Source organism: Pseudophryne corroboree, chromosome 6 (assembly GCF_028390025.1).
Source record: "Pseudophryne corroboree isolate aPseCor3 chromosome 6, aPseCor3.hap2, whole genome shotgun sequence".
In the NCBI taxonomy this organism is placed as follows: Eukaryota; Metazoa; Chordata; class Amphibia; order Anura; family Myobatrachidae; genus Pseudophryne; species Pseudophryne corroboree.
The window spans coordinates 70,892,115-70,911,496 of NC_086449.1; the positions used below are offsets into that span (position 1 = coordinate 70,892,115).

At 46.4% G+C, this 19,382-nt stretch overlaps 1 protein-coding gene across 7 annotated transcripts in view; it reads right to left on the reverse strand.

Annotated features, from left to right (window-relative positions):
- Positions 1-2,029: 2,029 nt before the first annotated feature.
- Positions 2,030-19,382, reverse strand: part of RFX1 (regulatory factor X1) — a 106,391-nt gene continuing 89,038 nt past the window's right edge. For all 7 annotated transcript variants that reach the window (XM_063931120.1, XM_063931122.1, XM_063931118.1 and 4 more), the window contains 7 exons: positions 14,333-14,484; positions 13,949-14,046; positions 5,272-5,421; positions 4,317-4,525; positions 4,032-4,185; positions 3,222-3,267; positions 2,030-2,335 (listed from right to left, as the gene is read on the reverse strand). In XM_063931120.1, coding sequence (XP_063787190.1) covers positions 2,166-2,335; positions 3,222-3,267; positions 4,032-4,185; positions 4,317-4,525; positions 5,272-5,421; positions 13,949-14,046; positions 14,333-14,484 — 979 coding nt within the window. In that variant the 3' untranslated portion in view covers positions 2,030-2,165. The remainder of the gene's footprint in view (positions 2,336-3,221; positions 3,268-4,031; positions 4,186-4,316; positions 4,526-5,271; positions 5,422-13,948; positions 14,047-14,332; positions 14,485-19,382) is intronic.

The window sequence follows — 19,382 nt, forward strand, 5'->3', positions numbered from 1 at the left end:
CTCCTCACTGATCACTTCCTGTCACTCCTCCAGGACTTCTCCCATGCTGCTGCCATCCTCTGGAACGCCCTCCCGATCAGACCTTACGCCTAGCCTGCCTGTCTGCCTTTAAGCATACCCAAACCACCTACACCCCATTGACTCAACCTGTAGACTCTAAGGAGTAACATACCTTTTCTCTGAAGCCTATCACCAGTCTGTCCTCCCTCCCCCATCCATTGCTTGGTCTTGCTCCACTCCTCCTTCTATCCTGCTCTGCCCAGCAGCTGCATACTTAACCATTTCCAGCAGGTCCTCATTCTCTCTGGCTAGGCCAGGCTAGGCTCTGTCCCGTTGCTTGTTGCAGTGGGCGCCGTTCGAGAGAAGCATGTCCCGACGTCCACTGTGCATGCATGTTGGAAATGGGATAGACCTTAATTATATAGAGGTCAATTATGATCCTGTATATTGTTGCCGTTGTATGTCGCTTCAGAACCCTTGTGGCACCTTAGAAAAAACCCAATAATAATCTCTGAGATATTTCTTAGTGGTGCTGGCTTTTAGACACAAGGGACAATGGGAAATCTGGTAACGGTGTCTCCATGTATCCTCAATGTCCACATCTTTACTGTACCCTCGTGATAAACTTTTTACAATACTCTTAAGTGTGTGTATTATTATGTGTAATTTATTTTAGTAGGAACTTCCTGTCCCAATTCAGGTGTCCGGGCATATACAGTACATTGGTCACACAACCATTGGAAATTCCATGGAAAAACAGATATGAGTAAACTGCATTTTTCTAAATTAACGAGTTGACTCCAAACACCATTACAATAAACTCTTGGTTTACAACCAGCAGCTATGTCTATATTCCACTAGAGTGCGCTATAAAGCCAATAAGCAGGTCATCAGATCACGGACTCGGTAAATCATGTGAAATAAACACGTTTTCAGCATACTGTACAGTGATATATATATATATATATATATATATATATAAAAAATATCGCACATGTTCGAATTACCCTATAATGAAAGGCTTTGTAAGTGACTTGCGGAACACAGCAAAAATTTATTGTGTATTTATGAAATACTACAAAAAGATAGAAAATGTTTTTCCCCTTGCCGTTTCCCTCCCCCTCCTCCGTAATTCGCCCCTCAGCTTTCTCATAATATGGACACAAAACTAAGATTTAAAGATATATCATTTGTACAAAATACAACGTCTCCCCTCTCGTACAGACGGTCATATCACAGGTGTTACGAACAGCGACAGGTAAGGCCATAGAAAGGGTGGAGCACGTAGAAGTCCCATTGTGACATTACAATATTCATTATAGTAACGATGAGTCAGTTTATCCAAAGAAAAACAAGCAAGGACGGGAGAGGGGACTCCCAGAGCTGAGAGTACCTCCGGTAGTGATTTGGGTCAGTTTAAGGCAGTAGATTTAAGACATTGAGATTTGGGTGAGAGGTAGGCCACTTACGGCTCTCGGGACATGCTGAGGCTTGTAGTTCCACAGCGGCTTGAGAGCTGCAACGCCCCGATTTAAACCATAGCTATTAAATTTGAAGCCGAACAGCAATGTCTGTGACAGTTTTGGCAGCATAAGTAATATAGATTATATATAGTCATGGCACTGAGAATTAGCTGGCGGGGACTCTTGTTTTCATTCATTAATCTCGTAGATTAATATAAAACGTAGATTTTTTAAAATATTTTGTAGTTTTTTTAAATTCCAAAGTAATAAGGGCAAGATTTTCTGTTTAAAATACACTTATCTATATATAGAACATGTATATATACATATAGACACACACAAAATACAATTTGTATTAGCCTTTTCCAACATGTACACAATTTTCTGTTACCTGCGCCATCTGGGCGCATGCGGCGGTAAAACAATCTATAGAATATGTATATATATATATATATTTATATGTAGGTGTGTAAATATGTAAATGTATACATACACACACATATAAAGTGGTCGCTCATTCGTCATCTGCATATGAGACAGACACAAACTGACATTTACAAAAGCCCTTTTCCTTGTAGACGTTTGTATTTCACTCATAACTAGTGCATTACTGGGGCCGGTAATACAGAGAAGCCCCCGGCAATGTCCCATATGTGCTGCTGCCAGAAAGCTTTGGTGCTTAGCTGGCCAGTCTGGAGCGGATTAGGTGGTTGAGGGCACTTGCACAAAGATACTCTGCGGGTCGGTTCGTGCCAGCTTGCTGGGTGGTTCCAGGGAGTCGGACCCTAGCACATTAGAAGAATCATTGGAGTTCAGGGGCAGCTCATGAGTCAGGTCCTCATCACTCTCATCGTCTTCTTCCTCTTCCTCATCTGGCGGGAAAGAACCATGATACCATGTAAATAATAGGCAGAGAAAACAAAGCTCTCTCTATTTTCCATTCTCCGAGACTCCAGCCATTTGGGTTCTTATAATTAAGGGGACCTCTGTCGATCTTCTGAGAGCTGGAAGATACTCCCAGCTGGATGACATAGTGAAGAGAGGAGTGTCCCTGGTCCCGCTGCAATGGAGCCGAGGCACCGGGTCCCTTCACATGCCTACAAGTGGTGGCTACTATGGACTGCATCGGTTGCAGCCCATAGAAGCCGGACTGGAGTGGCGATCTGGCACAGAGTGGCTTCCTACAGGAAGCCAGCTCTCTGCTAATCACAGCCCGGTCTGGGAGTCCCGGAGGGAGGAAACACCTCCCGGTGGGACTGCCTGTCCTGCAGGTGACTGGCAGGTAGTACTTCCAATAGGAAGTCACTGCCAGTCACAGTGAAGCCACTGAGCCATGCCCATAGATAAAATCTGCCACTGAATCATACACTTCATGATTAAATAAAAAGTAATGTGGATAATGTTCAAGGCAATTTTAATGTCAGTTATTTAATTTTAGACTGCCAGAGTCATCACTGGAAAACTACAAAGAATTTCCGTTACTTAGGGGAATGCAAGCCAATTGCGGAGTCCTCTGAAGCTTATGGCTTCTATGCACTTTCTCTCCTCTGCTTTTAAGCTGCATGATAAAGACTGTCCACCTCCCTTTACACCTTTAGACATGTCTGCTACCATCAAGAGAGAATAATAGTTTGGCTCTTGAATACAGAGGTTTTCATATCTACTAATGTCCAAGAGTGGGTGTAATTATTTTCTAAATAGTTAATGATGTATTTTTGCATGCAGCATGGCATGACCTAACACCCTACTAGCACCTACCCTTGTCTTGGTCCATGGCGTGTAACGAGCTCCCTGCATTGGCAAACTGCAAAATAAGAGGTTGTGTTGATGCCTGTGACTGGAAAATACATCCTTACATCAGTGCTGCCATGTCTTTACATGTAGACACCACATGTGGCATGCTTGCAGGATAAATACTAACACACAAATCACACACCAGCCTGTGCCACATCAGCAGTTATGACCTGAAAATAGATGCCCACCGGAGCAAATGCAACTCATCCGCAATTTGTGTACACATACGCAGCCTATACTCAAAAACATTCGAGTAGGTCTATGGCTACGCAGACCAGATGCGGCAGTAGTCATGTAGGCGTCATATTTTTCTACGCAGGAACTCACAGCTGACATCACATACACGCCATTGAAACTGCCATGGCACACCCGCGTTGTTGTTTTTTTAACCATGTTATCACCCCCAAATAGTAACTTCTTGCCAATCACTTTGCGACTGAATCCTCATTGCGAACTCATTCGCAAAGATACCTTTGTGCATGTGCAGTGCTACTGCAGCAAAACTCTAAATTAGGCCCGAAGTCATGTGATACAGCATGAGAAAGGGGGGACATTACTTTGATTATGACACTGCTGTGTGTTGGGTTGACAGTCACCACGGTGTTGGGATGATGACACTGCTGTGTGTTGTGGTGACATTTCGGGCTGATGATACTCTTGTGTGTTGGAGATGGTAGGTACAAGAATGTCGGATATGAATTCACCCAGTAAACCACCCACTTTACGGTCACAAATACATTATTATTCTCTACCTGTTGTTAACCTGGCACTCACCTCTCCCATGACAGCAATAGGCGTTTCTCCACGGGCCTGAGCCACGCGATGTTCTACTAAGTAGTACATATACTCATCATACAAGAGGCGAATCAGGTGGAAGGAACCAAAGCTGGCCGCACTACGCAGAGTGAGGTCCCGTATTACCATGGAGCTGAGGGAGAAGGAAGAGCCTGTGTCACATGACTGAAAATTTTGGTCACTGTCACATCACTGACCTCTCCTGCATTCTCTGAACTGACGACCATAGGACTTGCTTAATGTCAGTCCTCTCGCATATCCCACCTGTAGAAGGACCACTTTAGTAGGAACAATTTGGCAGCTTTGGAAAAGCCAGGATTCCCCTGATACGGCTTCAGCACCTGGGAGACAACCCCATCCAGCCACACCGCCCACTGTTCCAGGGAGCTCTGCTGCTGTAGTGTCAACTTAAAGTCCTGCTCCAGTCGCTGGACCACGCGGTCAGCACAGCGGCACACCCAGGAGGCCTGCTCCTGAGAAACAAGCAGTGGACACAGTGTGTTGCAGTGCAGGAAACCAGCTAAAGAGAAAGGAACTGATACAAGGAGAAATGTTCCTACCAAAGGCAGAATAGAAGAAGCAGAAGCTAAAAGTTATTAGCATTAGAGGAAACAGAGGAAGCCAGCCCGTGAGAGGGAGATAGGGGGAGGAATAACAGAGGAAGCAAGACCCTGAGAGAGGGAGGAGAAACAAAGTAAGCCAACCCCTGAGAGAGGGAGATAGAGAGAGGAGAAACAGAGGAGGCAAGCCCTTTAGAGAGAGAGATAGGGGGAAGAGAAACAAGGGAGTCCAGCCCCTGAGAGACAGGGGAAATATGGGAGGCCAGTCTGAGAGAGGGATATAGGGGGAGGAGAAAGAGACAGAATGAGGAGAAATAGAAGAGGCAAACCCCAAAGAGAGGGAGATAGAGGCAGGAGAAACACGGGAGGTCAGCCCCAGAGAGGGAGATAGAAGGAGCAGAAACAGAGGAGACAAGCCTTTGAGAGAGAAAGAGAGAGGGAGGAGAAACAGAGGAGACCAGCTCCTGAGAGAGAGAGACAGAGGGAGAAGAAACAGAAGATGCAGCCCCATGAGGGAAGGACAGTAGGAGGGTAAATAAAGAGAGAATAGCTCCTAAGGAAAACATTTGGGATTTTTCCCTGGCAGCAGTGAAGAACTACATCTAATATGTTATGAAGAAAGAGAACATGTACTGCAGAGAGACCATGTGTTTGGCTACCTGTACATTGGTGAAATCTACACGGTTGAGGTCGCTGAGCATCTGGTTGATCTGCGCAGTGTTTTGCAGCACAGCTCGAGCTGCCTGGGCCAGGTGATTCAGTGATGTATAGCGGCGCAAAGTCTGAGCGAAGGCACTTGCAGCACCAACCTGCAGCCACAGGTGAACAGAGATAGATGATGGATTAGAATGTCAGTCCTAGTCACACAACTTAATTTGTAGCCATATATACACATATATGTGTAGATAGATAGATAGATAGACCTATCTGAAGATTTACACTGGGAATTGGCTGTAATGCTCCCTCTTCATCTTACCACTCAAAACTGTACTACACTTAAGCCTGCTGCATTCTTAACTATTGTACATGTACATGCCCAAAGAGCAAAAGATAAGAAGAATAGTGAAATGAATTTGCCTGTTGACTTAATGCCAAATCATGATTATTTATTATTTCTTTAAATGAGAAATTTTCATAAAGACCTGACATTAAGGGTATACCTTTATCAGAAGTAGATCTTACTCTGTACACAGATGGTAGTTGTTCTAGGCAAACAGAGGCTGTAACATTGTGTACAGTACATGCAATTGTAGCAGGTGATGGTATTGTTGAAACACAGCATTTAGGTCCTACTCATTCTGCCCAAATATCTGAGCTGGTGGGTCAGCACAGGGTAAAATAGTAAATAGCTATATAGATCGTTGATATGCATATGGCGTTGTTCGTGGTTTTGCCCTCTATAGTATCATTGAGACTTTTTGCTGGTATCAGGGGGCCGAATTCAGACCTGATGCCAGCAGCAAATTTGTTAGCTAATGGACAAAACCATATGCACTGCAGGAGGAGGGGGGGCAGATATAACATGTGCAGAGAGAATTAGATTTGGGTGGGGTGTGTTCAAACTGAAATCTAAATTGCAGTGTAAAAATAAAGCAGCCAGTATTTACCCTGCACAGAAAATAAGATTTTACTCACCGGTAAATCTATTTCTCGTAGTCCGTAGTGGATGCTGGGAACTCCGTAAGGACCATGGGGAATAGACGGGCTCCGCAGGAGACTGGGCACTCTAAAAGAAAGATTAGGTACTATCTAGTGTGCACTGGCTCCTCCCACTATGACCCTCCTCCAGACCTCCGTTAGGATACTGTGCCCGGAAGAGCTGACACAATAAGGAAGGATTTTGAATCACGGGTAAGACTCATACCAGCCACACCAATCACACCGTATAACTCGTGATACTACACCCAGTTAACAGTATGAAATATAACTGAGCCTCTCAACAGATGGCTCAACAATAACCCTTAGTTAGGCAATAACTACATACAAGTATTGCAGACAATCCGCACTTGGGATGGGCGCCCAGCATCCACTACGGACTACGAGAAATAGATTTACCGGTGAGTAAAATCTTATTTTCTCTGATGTCCTAGTGGATGCTGGGAACTCCGTAAGGACCATGGGGATTATACCAAAGCTCCCAAACGGGCGGGAGAGTGCGGATGACTCTGCAGCACCGAATGAGAGAACTCAAGGTCCTCCTCAGCCAGGGTATCAATTTTGTAGAATTTAGCAAACGTGTTTGCCCCTGACCAAGTTGCAGCTCGGCAAAATTGTAAAGCCGAGACCCCTCGGGCAGCCGCCCAAGATGAGCCCACTTTCCTCGTGGAATGGGCTTTTACTGATTTAGGATGCGGCAATCCAGCCGCAGAATGCTCCAGCTGAATTGTGCTACAAATTCAGCGAGCAATATTCTGCTTAGAAGCAGGAGCACCTATTTTGTTGGGTGCCTACAGGATAAACAGCGAGTCAGTTTTCCTGACTCCAGCCGTCCTGGAAATATAAATTTTTAAGGCCCTGACTACGTCCAGTAACTTGGAATCTTCCAAGTCCCTAGTAGCCGCAGGCACTACAATAGGTTGGTTCAAGTGAAAAGCTGATACCACCTTAGGGAGAAACTGGGGACGAGTCCTCAATTCTGCCCTATCCATATGGAAAATCAGATAAGGGCTTTTACATGACAAAGCCGCCAATTCTGACACACGCCTGGCCGAAGCCAAGGCCAATAACATGACCACTTTCCACGTGAGATATTTCAAATCCACAGTTTTAAGTGGCTCAAACCAATGTGATTTTAAGAAACTCAACACCACGTTGAGATCCCAAGGTGCCACAGGAGGCACAAAAGGGGGCTGAATATGTAGCACTCCCTTTACAAATGTCTGAACTCCAGGCAGTGAAGCCAGTTCTTTCTGGAAGAAAATCGACAGAGCCGAAATCTGGACCTTAATGGAACCCAATTTTAGGCCCATAGTCACCCCTGACTGTAGGAAGTGCAGAAAACGACCCAGCTGAAATTCCTCTGTTGGGGCCTTCCTGGCCTCACACCACGCAACATATTTTCGCCAAATACGGTGATAATGGTTTGCGGTTACTTCTTTCCTGGCTTTTATCAGCGTAGGAATGACTTCTTCCGGAATGCCCTTTTCCTTTAGGATCCGGAATTCAACTGCCATGCCGTCAAACGCAGCCACGGTAAGTCTTGGAACAGACAGGGCCCCTGCTGTAGCAGATCCTGTCTGAGCGGTAGAGGCCATGGGTCCTCTGATATCATTTCTTGAAGTTCTGGGTACCAAGCTCTTCTTGGCCCATCCGGAACCACGAGTATCGTTCTTACTCCTCGTTTTCTTATTATTCTCAGTACCTTTGGTATGAGAGGCAGAGGAGGGAATACATAAACCGACTGGTACACCCACGGTGTCACTAGAGCGTCCACAGCTATTGCCTGAGGGTCCCTTGAGCTGGCACAATATCTAGTTTTTTGTTTAGGCGGGACGCCATCATGTCCACCTGTGGCCTTTCCCAACGGTTTACCAACAGTTGGAAGACTTCTGGATGAAGTCCCCACTCTCCCGGGTGTAGGTCGTGTCTGCTGAGGAAGTCTGCTTCCCAGTTGTCCACTCCCGGAATTAACACTGCTGACAGTGCTAAGACGTGATTTTCCGCCCATCGGAGAATCCTTGTGGCTTCTGCCATCGCCATCCTGCTTCTTGTGCCGCCCTGTCGGTTTACATGGGCGACTGCCGTGATGTTGTCTGATTGGATCAGTACCGGCTGGTTTTGAAGCAGAGGCCTTGCCAGACTTAGGGCATTGTAAATGGCCCTCAGTTCCAGAATATTTATGTGTAGGGACGACTCCTGACTTGACCAAAGTCCTTGGAAATTTCTTCCCTGTGTGACTGCCCCCCAGCCTCGAAGGCTGGCATCCGTGGTTACCAGGACCCAGTCCTGTATGCCGAATCTGCGCCCTCTTGAAGATGAGCACTCTGCAGCCACCACAGTAGAGATACCCTGGTCCTTGGAGACAGGGTTATCAGCCGATGCATCTGAAGATGCGATCCCGACCTCCAAGAGGTCCCACTGAAAGGTTCTTGCATGGAACCGGAATTTTGCTTCGTAAGAAGCTACCATTTTTCCCAGGACTCGTGTGCAGTGATGCACCGATACCTGTTTTGGTTTCAGGAGGTCTCTGACTAGAGATGACAGCTCCTTGGCTTTCTCCTGCGGGAGAAACACTTTTTTCTGTTCTGTGTCCAGAACCATCCCCAGGAACAGTAGGCGTGTGGTAGGAACCAGCTGTGACTTTGGAATGTATAGAATCCATCCGTGCTGTTGTAGCACTTCCCGAGATAGTGCTACTCCGACCAACAACTGCTCCTTGGACCTCGCCTTTATAAGGAGATCGTCCAAGTACGGGATAATTAAAACTCCCTTTTTTCGAAGGAGTATCATCATTTCTGCCATTACCTTGGTAAAGACCCTCGGTGCCGTGGACAGTCCAAACGGCAGTGTTTGGAATTGGTAATGGCAATCCTGTACCACAAATCTGAGGTACTCCTGGTGAGGATGGTAAATGGGGACATGTAGGTAAGCCTCCTTGATGTCCAGGGATATCATGTAATCCCCCTCCTCCAGGCTTGCAATAACCGCCCTGAGCGATTCCATCTTGAACTTGAATTTTTTTATGTATGTGTTCAAGGATTTCAAATTTAAAATGGGTCTCACCGAACCGTCCGGTTTCGGTACCACAAACAGTGTGGAATAGTAACCCATTCCTTGTTGAAGTAGGGGCACCTTGACTATCACCTGCTGGGAATACAGCTTGTGAATTGCCTCTAGCACAGCCTCCCTGCCTGAGGGAGTTGTCGGCAAGGCAGATTTGAGGAAACGGCGGGGGGGAGACGCCTCGAATTCCAGCTTGTACCCCTGAGATACTACTTGAAGGATCCAGGGATCCACCTGTGAGCGAGCCCACTGATCGCTGAAATTTTTGAGGCGGCCCCCCACCGTACCTGGCTACGCCTGTGGAGCCCCCGCGTCATGCGGTGGACTCAGAGGAAGCGGGGGAAGAATTTTGATTCTGGGAACTGGCTGACTGGTGCAGCTTTTTCCCTCTTCCCTCGTCTCTGTGCAGAAAGGAAGCGCCTTTGACCCGCTTGCTTTTCTGAAGCCGAAAGGACTGTACCTGATAATACAGTGCTTTCTTAGGCTGTGAGGAAACCTGAGGTAAAAAATTTTTTTTTTCTCCAGCTGTTGCTGTGGATACGAGGTCCCAGAGACCATCCCCAAACAATTCCTCACCCTTATAAGGCTCTATGTGCCTTTTAAAGTCAGCATCACCTGTCCAGTGTCGGGTCTCTAATACCCTCCTGACAGAATGGACATTGCATTAATTCTGGATGCCAGCCGGCAAAATATCCCTCTGTGCATCCCTCATATATAAGACGACGTCTTATGTTCGCAAAATAGTATCCCTGTTTGACAGGGTTACAGACCACGCTGCAGCAGCACTATCTGCAGGTCTCAGTCTAGTACCTGAGTGTGTAAATACAGACTTCAGAATAGCCTCCTGCTTTTAATCAGCAGGTACCTTCAAAGTGGCCGTATCCTAAGACGGCAGTGCCACCTTTTTTGACAAACGTGTGAGCGCCTTATCCACCCTAGGGGATATCTCCCAGCGTAACTTATCCTCTGGCGGGAAAGGGTACGCCATCAGTAACTTTTTAGAAATTACCAGTTTCTTATCGGGGGAACCCACGCTTTTTCACACTTCATTCACTCATTTGATGGGGGAACAAAACACTGCCTGCTTTTTCTCCCCAAACATAAAACCCTTTTTTAATGGTACTTGGGTTAATGTCAGAAATGTGTAACACATTTTTTATTGCCGGGATCATGTAACGGATGTTCCTAGTGGATTGTGTATATGTCTCAACCTCGTCGACACTGGAGTCAGACTCCGTGTCGACATCTGTGTCTGCCATCTGAGGTAACGGGCGTTTTTTGAGCCCCTGATGGCCTTTGAGACGCCTGGGCAGGCGCGGGCTGAGAAGCCGGCTGTCCCACAGCTGTTACGTCATCCAGCCTTTTATATAAGGAGTTGACACTGTCGGTTTATACCTTCCACCTATCCATCCACTCTGGTGTCGGCCCCACAGGGGGCGACATCACATTTATCGGCATCTGCTCTGCAATAACATAAGCCTCCTCATCAAACGTGTCGACACAGCCGTACCGACACACCGCACACACACACAGGGAATGCTCTGACTGAGGACAGGACCCCACACAGCCCTTTGGGGAGACAGAGAGAGAGTATGCCAGCACACACCAGAGCGCTATATAATTTTGGGAATAACACTATATTGAGTGAATTTTTCCCAATAGCTGCTTGTATATACAATATTGCGCCTAAATTTTGTGCCCTCCCCTCTCTTTTTAACCCTTTGAGCCTGAAAACTACAGGGGAGAGCCTGGGGAGCTGTCTTTCAGCTGCACTGTGAAGAGAAAATGGCTCCAGTGTGCTGAGGGAGAAGCCCCGCCCCTTTTTCAACTGACTTTCTCCCGCTTTTTCTGGAATACTGGCAGGGGTAATTTTACATCTATGTAGCCTCTAGGACTATATATGATGTAGATTTGCCAGCCAAGGTGTCATATATTGCCCTCAGGGCGCCCCCCCCAGCGCCCTGCACCCTCAGTGACCGGAGTGTGAGGTGTACATGAGGAGCAATGGCGCACAGCTGCAGTGCTGTGCGCTACCTTGGTGAAGACCGAAGTCTTCTGCCGCCGATTTTCCGGACCTCTTCTTGCTTCTGGCTCTGTAAGGGGGACGGCGGCGCGGCTCCGGGAACGAACACCAAGGCCAGTTCTATGCGGTCGATCCCTCTGGAGCTAATGGTGTCCAGTAGCCTAAGAAGCCCAAGCTAGCTGCAAGCAGGTAGGTTCGCTTCTTCTCCCCTTAGTCCCTCGATGCAGTGAGCCTGTTGCCAGCAGGTCTCACTGTAAAATAAAAAACCTAAAATAAACTTTCTTTCTAGGAGCTCAGGAGAGCCCCTAGTGTGCATCCAGCTCAGCCGGGCACAGAAATCTAACTGAGGTCTGGAGGAGGGTCATAGTGGGAGGAGCCAGTGCACACCAGATAGTACCTAATCTTTCTTTTAGAGTGCCCAGTCTCCTGCGGAGCCCGTTTATTCCCCATGGTCCTTACGGAGTTCCCAGCATCCACTAGGACGTCAGAGAAACAATATAACCCACCCAGATCTAAGGGCGTGTACACACGGTGAGATCCTTGCTATGCCCGATTTTTACTTGCGATTTCCCTTGAACTCCCTGGAGCCCAGATAGCACAGATTTTGACTAACTTTTCTTGAGATATGGACTATTTGTGCTTACGATTTTGGCTTATGTGAGATTTTGGCTTATGCGAGATATCATTGACATGTGAGATGAACTAGATAGTACACCGATCTAGCAAGGATTGACTTGCCTGCACAGTCTATCTTTTCTTGCGATGCCGACCTGGCAGGACCGCACATCGGGATCGCAAGGTGACTTTCACCTTGCGATCTGCACTAACTTTTCTTGCGATTTTGACTATATAGTCAAAATCGAAAGAAAATATCTCACCGTGTGTACACACCCTAACTCTCTCTGCAAATGTTATATCTGCCACACCTGCAGTGCACATGGTTTTGGCTCTCATTCTGAGTTGATCGCTCGCTAGCTGCTTTTAGCAGCAGTGCAAAGGCTAAGCCGCCGCCCTCTGGGAGTGTATCTTAGCTTAGCAGAAGTGCGAATGAAAGGTTAGCAGAATAGTGCTGAAATTTTTCCAAGCAGTTTCTGAGTAGCTGCAGACCTACTCCTACCTTGCGATCAATTCAGTCTATTAAGTTCCTGTTTTGACGTCACAAACACGCCCTGCGTCCGGCCAGCCACTCCCCCGTTTCCCCAGGCATGCCTGCGTTTTTATCTGGCACGCCTGCGTTTTTTAGCACACTCCCGGAAAACGGTCAGTTACCACCCAGAATCGCCCACTTCCTGTCAATCACTCACCGATCAGCAGAGCGACTGAAAAGCGTCGCTCGATCTTGTGTGAAACTGCATAGTTTTGTGTGAAAGTACGTTGCGCGTGCGCACTGAGGCTCATACGCATGCGCAGAAGTGCCGATTTTTAGCCTGATCGCTGCGCTGCGAACAACGACAGCTAGCGATCAACTCGGAATGACCCTCATTGCCCATTAGCGAACAAGGTTGCTGCTGCGATCAGGTGTGAATTAGGCCCAAAGTACTCTGATGGCGCACTCTCAGAAAGTAAGGAAATTGTTACAGGCTATTCAACTGCCATTGCAAGTAGCAGTGATTAAATGTTAAGTTTATATGAGCAGTAAATACCCAATTGCTATGGCGAATAGAAGAGCAGATGTGGTAGTGAAAGATGTAGCAAGCAGACCATTACTTGCTAACATTTTAATACAGCATGTAAATTTAATGTTGTTTCAGTTAAATACGGACAAGGCATTAATCAATATGCAAAAGGTTTGTACTCCTCAGGAAATGCAAAGGGAATGTGAACAAGATAACACCAATATGAATGGTAGGCCAGTGGCCCCTAAATCTTATTTACCAGCACTGGCAGAAGTAGCACATGAATTGACCCATTTGGACAAGAATGGTATGTATAGCCTCATATGGGCCTACTGGTGTGTGCCTGGCTTCTCTTCTCATCCAGGCAAAAAGGCAGCATCTTGCTTAACATGTTTTAGGAAGAAGGTACATTTCAGGTAGGTCCATACAGGTTGACTTCATTCAATTACCAAAACACTGTAATCTTCAATAAGCCCACACAGTCTGTGACATGTTTTCAAGCTGGGATAAAATACTTTTCTGACCCCTGTTTGGAATCTCTGCTTCGGAATGCCGGTTTCAGTCATAATACTGTTGGCATTTCATCCACCGGGATTCACTATGTATTCTATATACACATATTGTTCTTAGATAGGAAAAAATTATTTTATAGTATAAATTGTTCAACATATAGTCCGCTACATGCAATCTTTAAATAACCACTTAGGATGTCTAGTTAAAAGGACATTTGGAATGAATTTCAGGAGAACAAAAGACATTCCATTCTGGGGAAGAACTTGGGAATTCCATGATGTTTTGAGACTGAAATCAAGCCCATGGATACACCTCAGAAACTGACCTCAGAGACACAGAGCCAATCAACACATCAAGAGTAATATAAATTATAATTTGTCATGTTTGATAAAAAAGAAAAGAAAAGAGAGATCCTACTCTGGGAGCTGCAGTAGAAATTACCCTGAACTTCGATTCGCCCACCTTAATTCTGACCATCTCTTCTGGGATATTCATCATCGCACTTGTTAACCAGCTCTCCAGACTCTTGGCAAAGTTACGGATGGCTTGTGTCAGGGCACCTGAGGAAAAAGTCAGAAGTGCATGGGAGACAACTATCCTGCACACAGGGACACATCCAGAGTATGGGACAGGCTACAGCAAAGATCAGGAACCTGCACCTCTTCAGTTGCTGCAGTGTTAGCACTTTGGTCCCACAGCCATTGGCGAGACACAAGTTGGCTAAGCCTGGCCCTGCAATGCCAGTGTCCCCTGTAATGCACCTATAGCCATGGTGCAGAAGGTGGTCGGCTACTATGACATGGTGTGTAGAGGAGCCCGCATCTAGCAGGTGTACTGGACACTCACTGGGGATAGGGCGCAGCACATCTGGGATAAGCATTTCCACCAGCCCCTGGTACAGCAGGTGATCACAGTCCCGGCTCCATTTCAACAAAGGCTCGTACTTGGATAAGACAACTAGACAGTCCTTAGGCAAGCGTTTCTCTGCTTCATCATCTCTGGATGGAGAGATTGGAAATCAGACAGTGGGTGAGAGAACAACAGGGGGAAAGATAGAGAAGTGCAAAGAAAGTGGTGAGGTTCTGAGAATAGAACAGATAGAAAAAGAGTATAGGTGATATAGGTGAGACTGGGATCAGGATGCACAGGAAGAAGAGGAAACAGACGATATGTGATGAATGAAGAAGACAGATTGGGATGGAGGAGAGGAAACAGAGAAGATGAGCACAGGATATAGAGATAGAAGGAGAGGAGAACAGACAGAAGCGAGACATAGGAGATGGGCACAGGACATAGAGGTAGCAGTGATATGACCAATTCATATAAAGATAGGAGAGGTAATGTGATAGCGGTGAGATGAGTAAGAGGAGCACAGGATATAGAGATAGAAGGAGATGTGATGAGACAACAGTGAGATGAGCACAGGATATAGAGATAGAAGGAGAGGTGATGAGACATCAGTGAGGTGAGCACAGGATATAGAGATACAAGGAGAGGTGATGAGACATCAGTGAGGTGAGCACAGGATATAGAGGTACAAGGAGAGGTGATGAGACAGCAGTGAGATGAGCACAGGATATAGAGATAGAAGGAGAGGTGATGAGACATCAGTGAAGTGAGCACAGGATATAGAGATACAAGGAGAGGTGATGAGACATCAGTGAGGTGAGCACAGGATATAGAGATAGAAGGAGAGGTGATGAGACATCAGTGAGATGAGCACAGGATATAGAGATAGAAGGAGAGGTGATGAGACATCAGTGAGATGAGCACAGGATATAGAGATAGAAGGAGAGGTGATGAGACAGCAGTGAGATGAGCACAGGATATAGAGATAGAAGGAGAGGTGATGAGACATCAGTGAGATGAGCACAGGATATAGAGATAGAAGGAGAGGTGATGAGACATCAGTGAGATGAGCACAGGATATAGAGATAGAAGGAGAGGTGATGAGACATCAGTGAGATGAGCACAGGATATAGAGATAGAAGGAGAGGTGATGTGACAGCAGTGAGGTGAGCACAGGATATAGAGATAGAAGGAGAGGTGATGAGACATCAGTGAGATGAGCACAGGATATAGAGATAGAAGGAGAGGTGATGAGACATCAGTGAGATGAGCACAGGATATAGAGATAGAAGGAGAGGTGATGAGACAGCAGTGAGATGAGCACAGGATATAGAGGTACAAGGAGAGGTGATGAGACAGCAGTGAGATGAGCACAGGATATAGAGATACAAGGAGAGGTGATGAGACAGCAGTGAGGTGAGCACAGAATAGAGAGATACAAGGAGAGGTGATGAGACAGCAGTGAGGTGAGCACAGGATATAGAGATACAAGGAGAGGTGATGAGACATCAGTGAGGTGAGCACAGGATATAGAGATACAAGGAGAGGTGATGAGACAGCAGTGAGGTGAGCACAGGATATAGAGATAGAAGGAGAGGTGATGAGACAGCAGTGAGGTGAGCACAGGATATAGAGATACAAGGAGAGGTGATGAGACAGCAGTGAGGTGAGCACAGGATATAGAGATACAAGGAGAGGTGATGAGACAGCAGTGAGATGAGCACAGGATATAGAGGTACAAGGAGAGGTGATGAGACAGCAGTGAGATGAGCACAGGATATAGAGATACAAGGAGAGGTGATGAGACAGCAGTGAAGTGCGCACAGGATATAGAGATAGAAGGAGAGGTGATGAGACAGCAGTGAGATGAGCACAGGATATAGAGGTACAAGGAGAGGTGATGAGACAGCAGTGAGGTGAGCACAGGATATAGAGATACAAGGAGAGGGGATGAGACAGCAGTGAGGTGAGCACAGGATATAGAGGTACAAGGAGAGGTGATGAGACAGCAGTGAGATGAGCACAGGATATAGAGGTACAAGGAGAGGTGATGAGACAGCAGTGAGATGAGCACAGGATATAGAGATAGAAGGAGAGGTGATGAGACATCAGTGAGGTGAGCACAGGATATAGAGATACAAGGAGAGGTGATGAGACAGCAGTGAGATGAGCACAGGATATAGAGGTACAAGGAGAGGTGATGTGACAGCAGTGAGATGAGCACAGGATATAGAGATACAAGGAGAGGTGATGAGACAGCAGTGAGATGAGCACAGGATATAGAGATAGAAGGAGAGGTGATGAGACAGCAGTGAGATGAGCACAGGATATAGAGATACAAGGAGAGGTGATGAGACAGCAGTGAGATGAGCACAGGATATAGAGATACAAGGAGAGGTGATGAGACAGCAGTGAGATGAGCACAGGATATAGAGGTACAAGGAGAGGTGATGAGACAGCAGTGAGGTGAGCACAGGATATAGAGATACAAGGAGAGGTGATGAGACATCAGTGAAGTGAGCACAGGATATAGAGGTACAAGGAGAGGTGATGAGACAGCAGTGAGATGAGCACAGGATATAGAGATAGAAGGAGAGGTGATGAGACAGCAGTGAGATGAGCACAGGATATAGAGATACAAGGAGAGGTGATGAAACAGCAGTGAGGTGAGCACAGGATATAGAGATACAAGGAGAGGTGATGAGACATCAGTGAAGTGAGCACAGGATATAGAGGTACAAGGAGAGGTGATGAGACAGCAGTGAGATGAGCACAGGATATAGAGATAGAAGGAGAGGTGATGAGACATCAGTGAGGTGAGCACAGGATATAGAGATAGAAGGAGAGGTGATGAGACATCAGTGAGATGAGCACAGGATATAGAGATAGAAGGAGAGGTGATGAGACATCAGTGAGAAGAGCACAGGATATAGAGATACAAGGAGAGGTGATGAGACAGCAGTGAGATGAGCACAGGATATAGAGATAGAAGGAGAGGTGATGAGACAGCAGTGAGATGAGCACAGGATATAGAGATACAAGGAGAGGTGATGAAACAGCAGTGAGGTGAGCACAGGATATAGAGATACAAGGAGAGGTGATGAGACATCAGTGAGGTGAGCACAGGATATAGAGATACAAGGAGAGGTGATGAGACATCAGTGAGAGGAGCACAGGATATAGAGATAGAAGGAGAGGTGATGAGACAGCAGTGAGGTGAGCACAGGATATAGAGATACAAGGAGAGGTGAGGAGACAGCAGTGAGATGAGCACAGGATATAGAGGTACAAGGAGAGGTGATGAAACAGCAGTGAGGTGAGCACAGGATATAGAGATACAAGGAGAGGTGATGAGACATCAGTGAGGTGAGCACAGGATATAGAGATACAAGGAGAGGTGATGAGACAGCAGTGAGATGAGCACAGGATATAGAGGTACAAGGAGAGGTGATGAGACATCAGTGAGATGAGCACAGGATATAGAGATAGAAGGAGAGGTGATGAGACATCAGTGAGATGAGCACAGGATATAGAGGTACAAGGAGAGGTGATGAGACAGCAGTGAGATGAGCACAGGATATAGAGGTACAAGGAGAGGTGATGAGACATCAGTGAGGTGAGCACAGGATATAGAGGTACAAGGAGAGGTGATGAGACAGCAGTGAGATGAGCACAGGATATAGAGATAGAAGGAGAGGTGATGAGACATCAGTGAAGTGAGCACAGGATATAGAGATACAAGGAGAGGTGATGAGACATCAGTGAGGTGAGCACAGGATATAGAGGTACAAGGAGAGGTGATGAGACAGCAGTGAGATGAGCACAGGATATAGAGATACAAGGAGAGGTGATGAGACATCAGTGAGAGGAGCACAGGATATAGAGATAGAAGGAGAGGTGATGAGACATCAGTGAAGTGAGCACAGGATATAGAGATAGAAGGAGAGGTGATGAGACATCAGTGAGGTGAGCACAGGATATAGAGATAGAAGGAGAGGTGATGAGACATCAGTGAGATGAGCACAGGATATAAAGATACAAGGAGAGGTGATGAGACATCAGTGAGATGAGCACAGGATATAGAGATAGAAGGAGAGGTGATGAGACAGCAGTGAGATGAGCACAGGATATAGAGATAGAAGGAGAGGTGATGAGACATCAGTGAAGTGAGCACAGGATATAGAGATACAAGGAGAGGTGATGAGACAGCAGTGAGATGAGTACAGGATATAGAGATACAAGGAGAGGTGATGAAACAGCAGTGAGGTGAGCACAGGATATAGAGATACAAGGAGAGGTGATGAGACAGCAGTGAGATGAGCACAGGATATAGAGGTACAAGGAGAGGTGATGAGACATCAGTGAGGTGAGCACAGGATATAGAGATACAAGGAGAGGTGATGAGACAGCAGTGAGATGAGCACAGGATATAGAGGTACAAGGAGAGGTGATGAGACATCAGTGAGATGAGCACAGGATATAGAGATAGAAGGAGAGGTGATGAGACATCAGTGAGATGAGCACAGGATATAGAGGTACAAGGAGAGGTGATGAGACAGCAGTGAGATGAGCACAGGATATAGAGGTACAAGGAGAGGTGATGAGACATCAGTGAGATGAGCACAGGATATAGAGATAGAAGGAGAGGTGATGAGACATCAGTGAGATGAGCACAGGATATAGAGGTACAAGGAGAGGTGATGAGACAGCAGTGAGATGAGCACAGGATATAGAGGTACAAGGAGAGGTGATGAGACATCAGTGAGGTGAGCACAGGATATAGAGGTACAAGGAGAGGTGATGAGACATCAGTGAGAGGAGCACAGGATATAGAGATAGAAGGAGAGGTGATGAGACATCAGTGAAGTGAGCACAGGATATAGAGATAGAAGGAGAGGTGATGAGACATCAGTGAGGTGAGCACAGGATATAGAGATAGAAGGAGAGGTGATGAGACATCAGTGAGATGAGCACAGGATATAAAGATACAAGGAGAGGTGATGAGACATCAGTGAGGTGAGCACAGGATATAGAGATACAAGGAGAG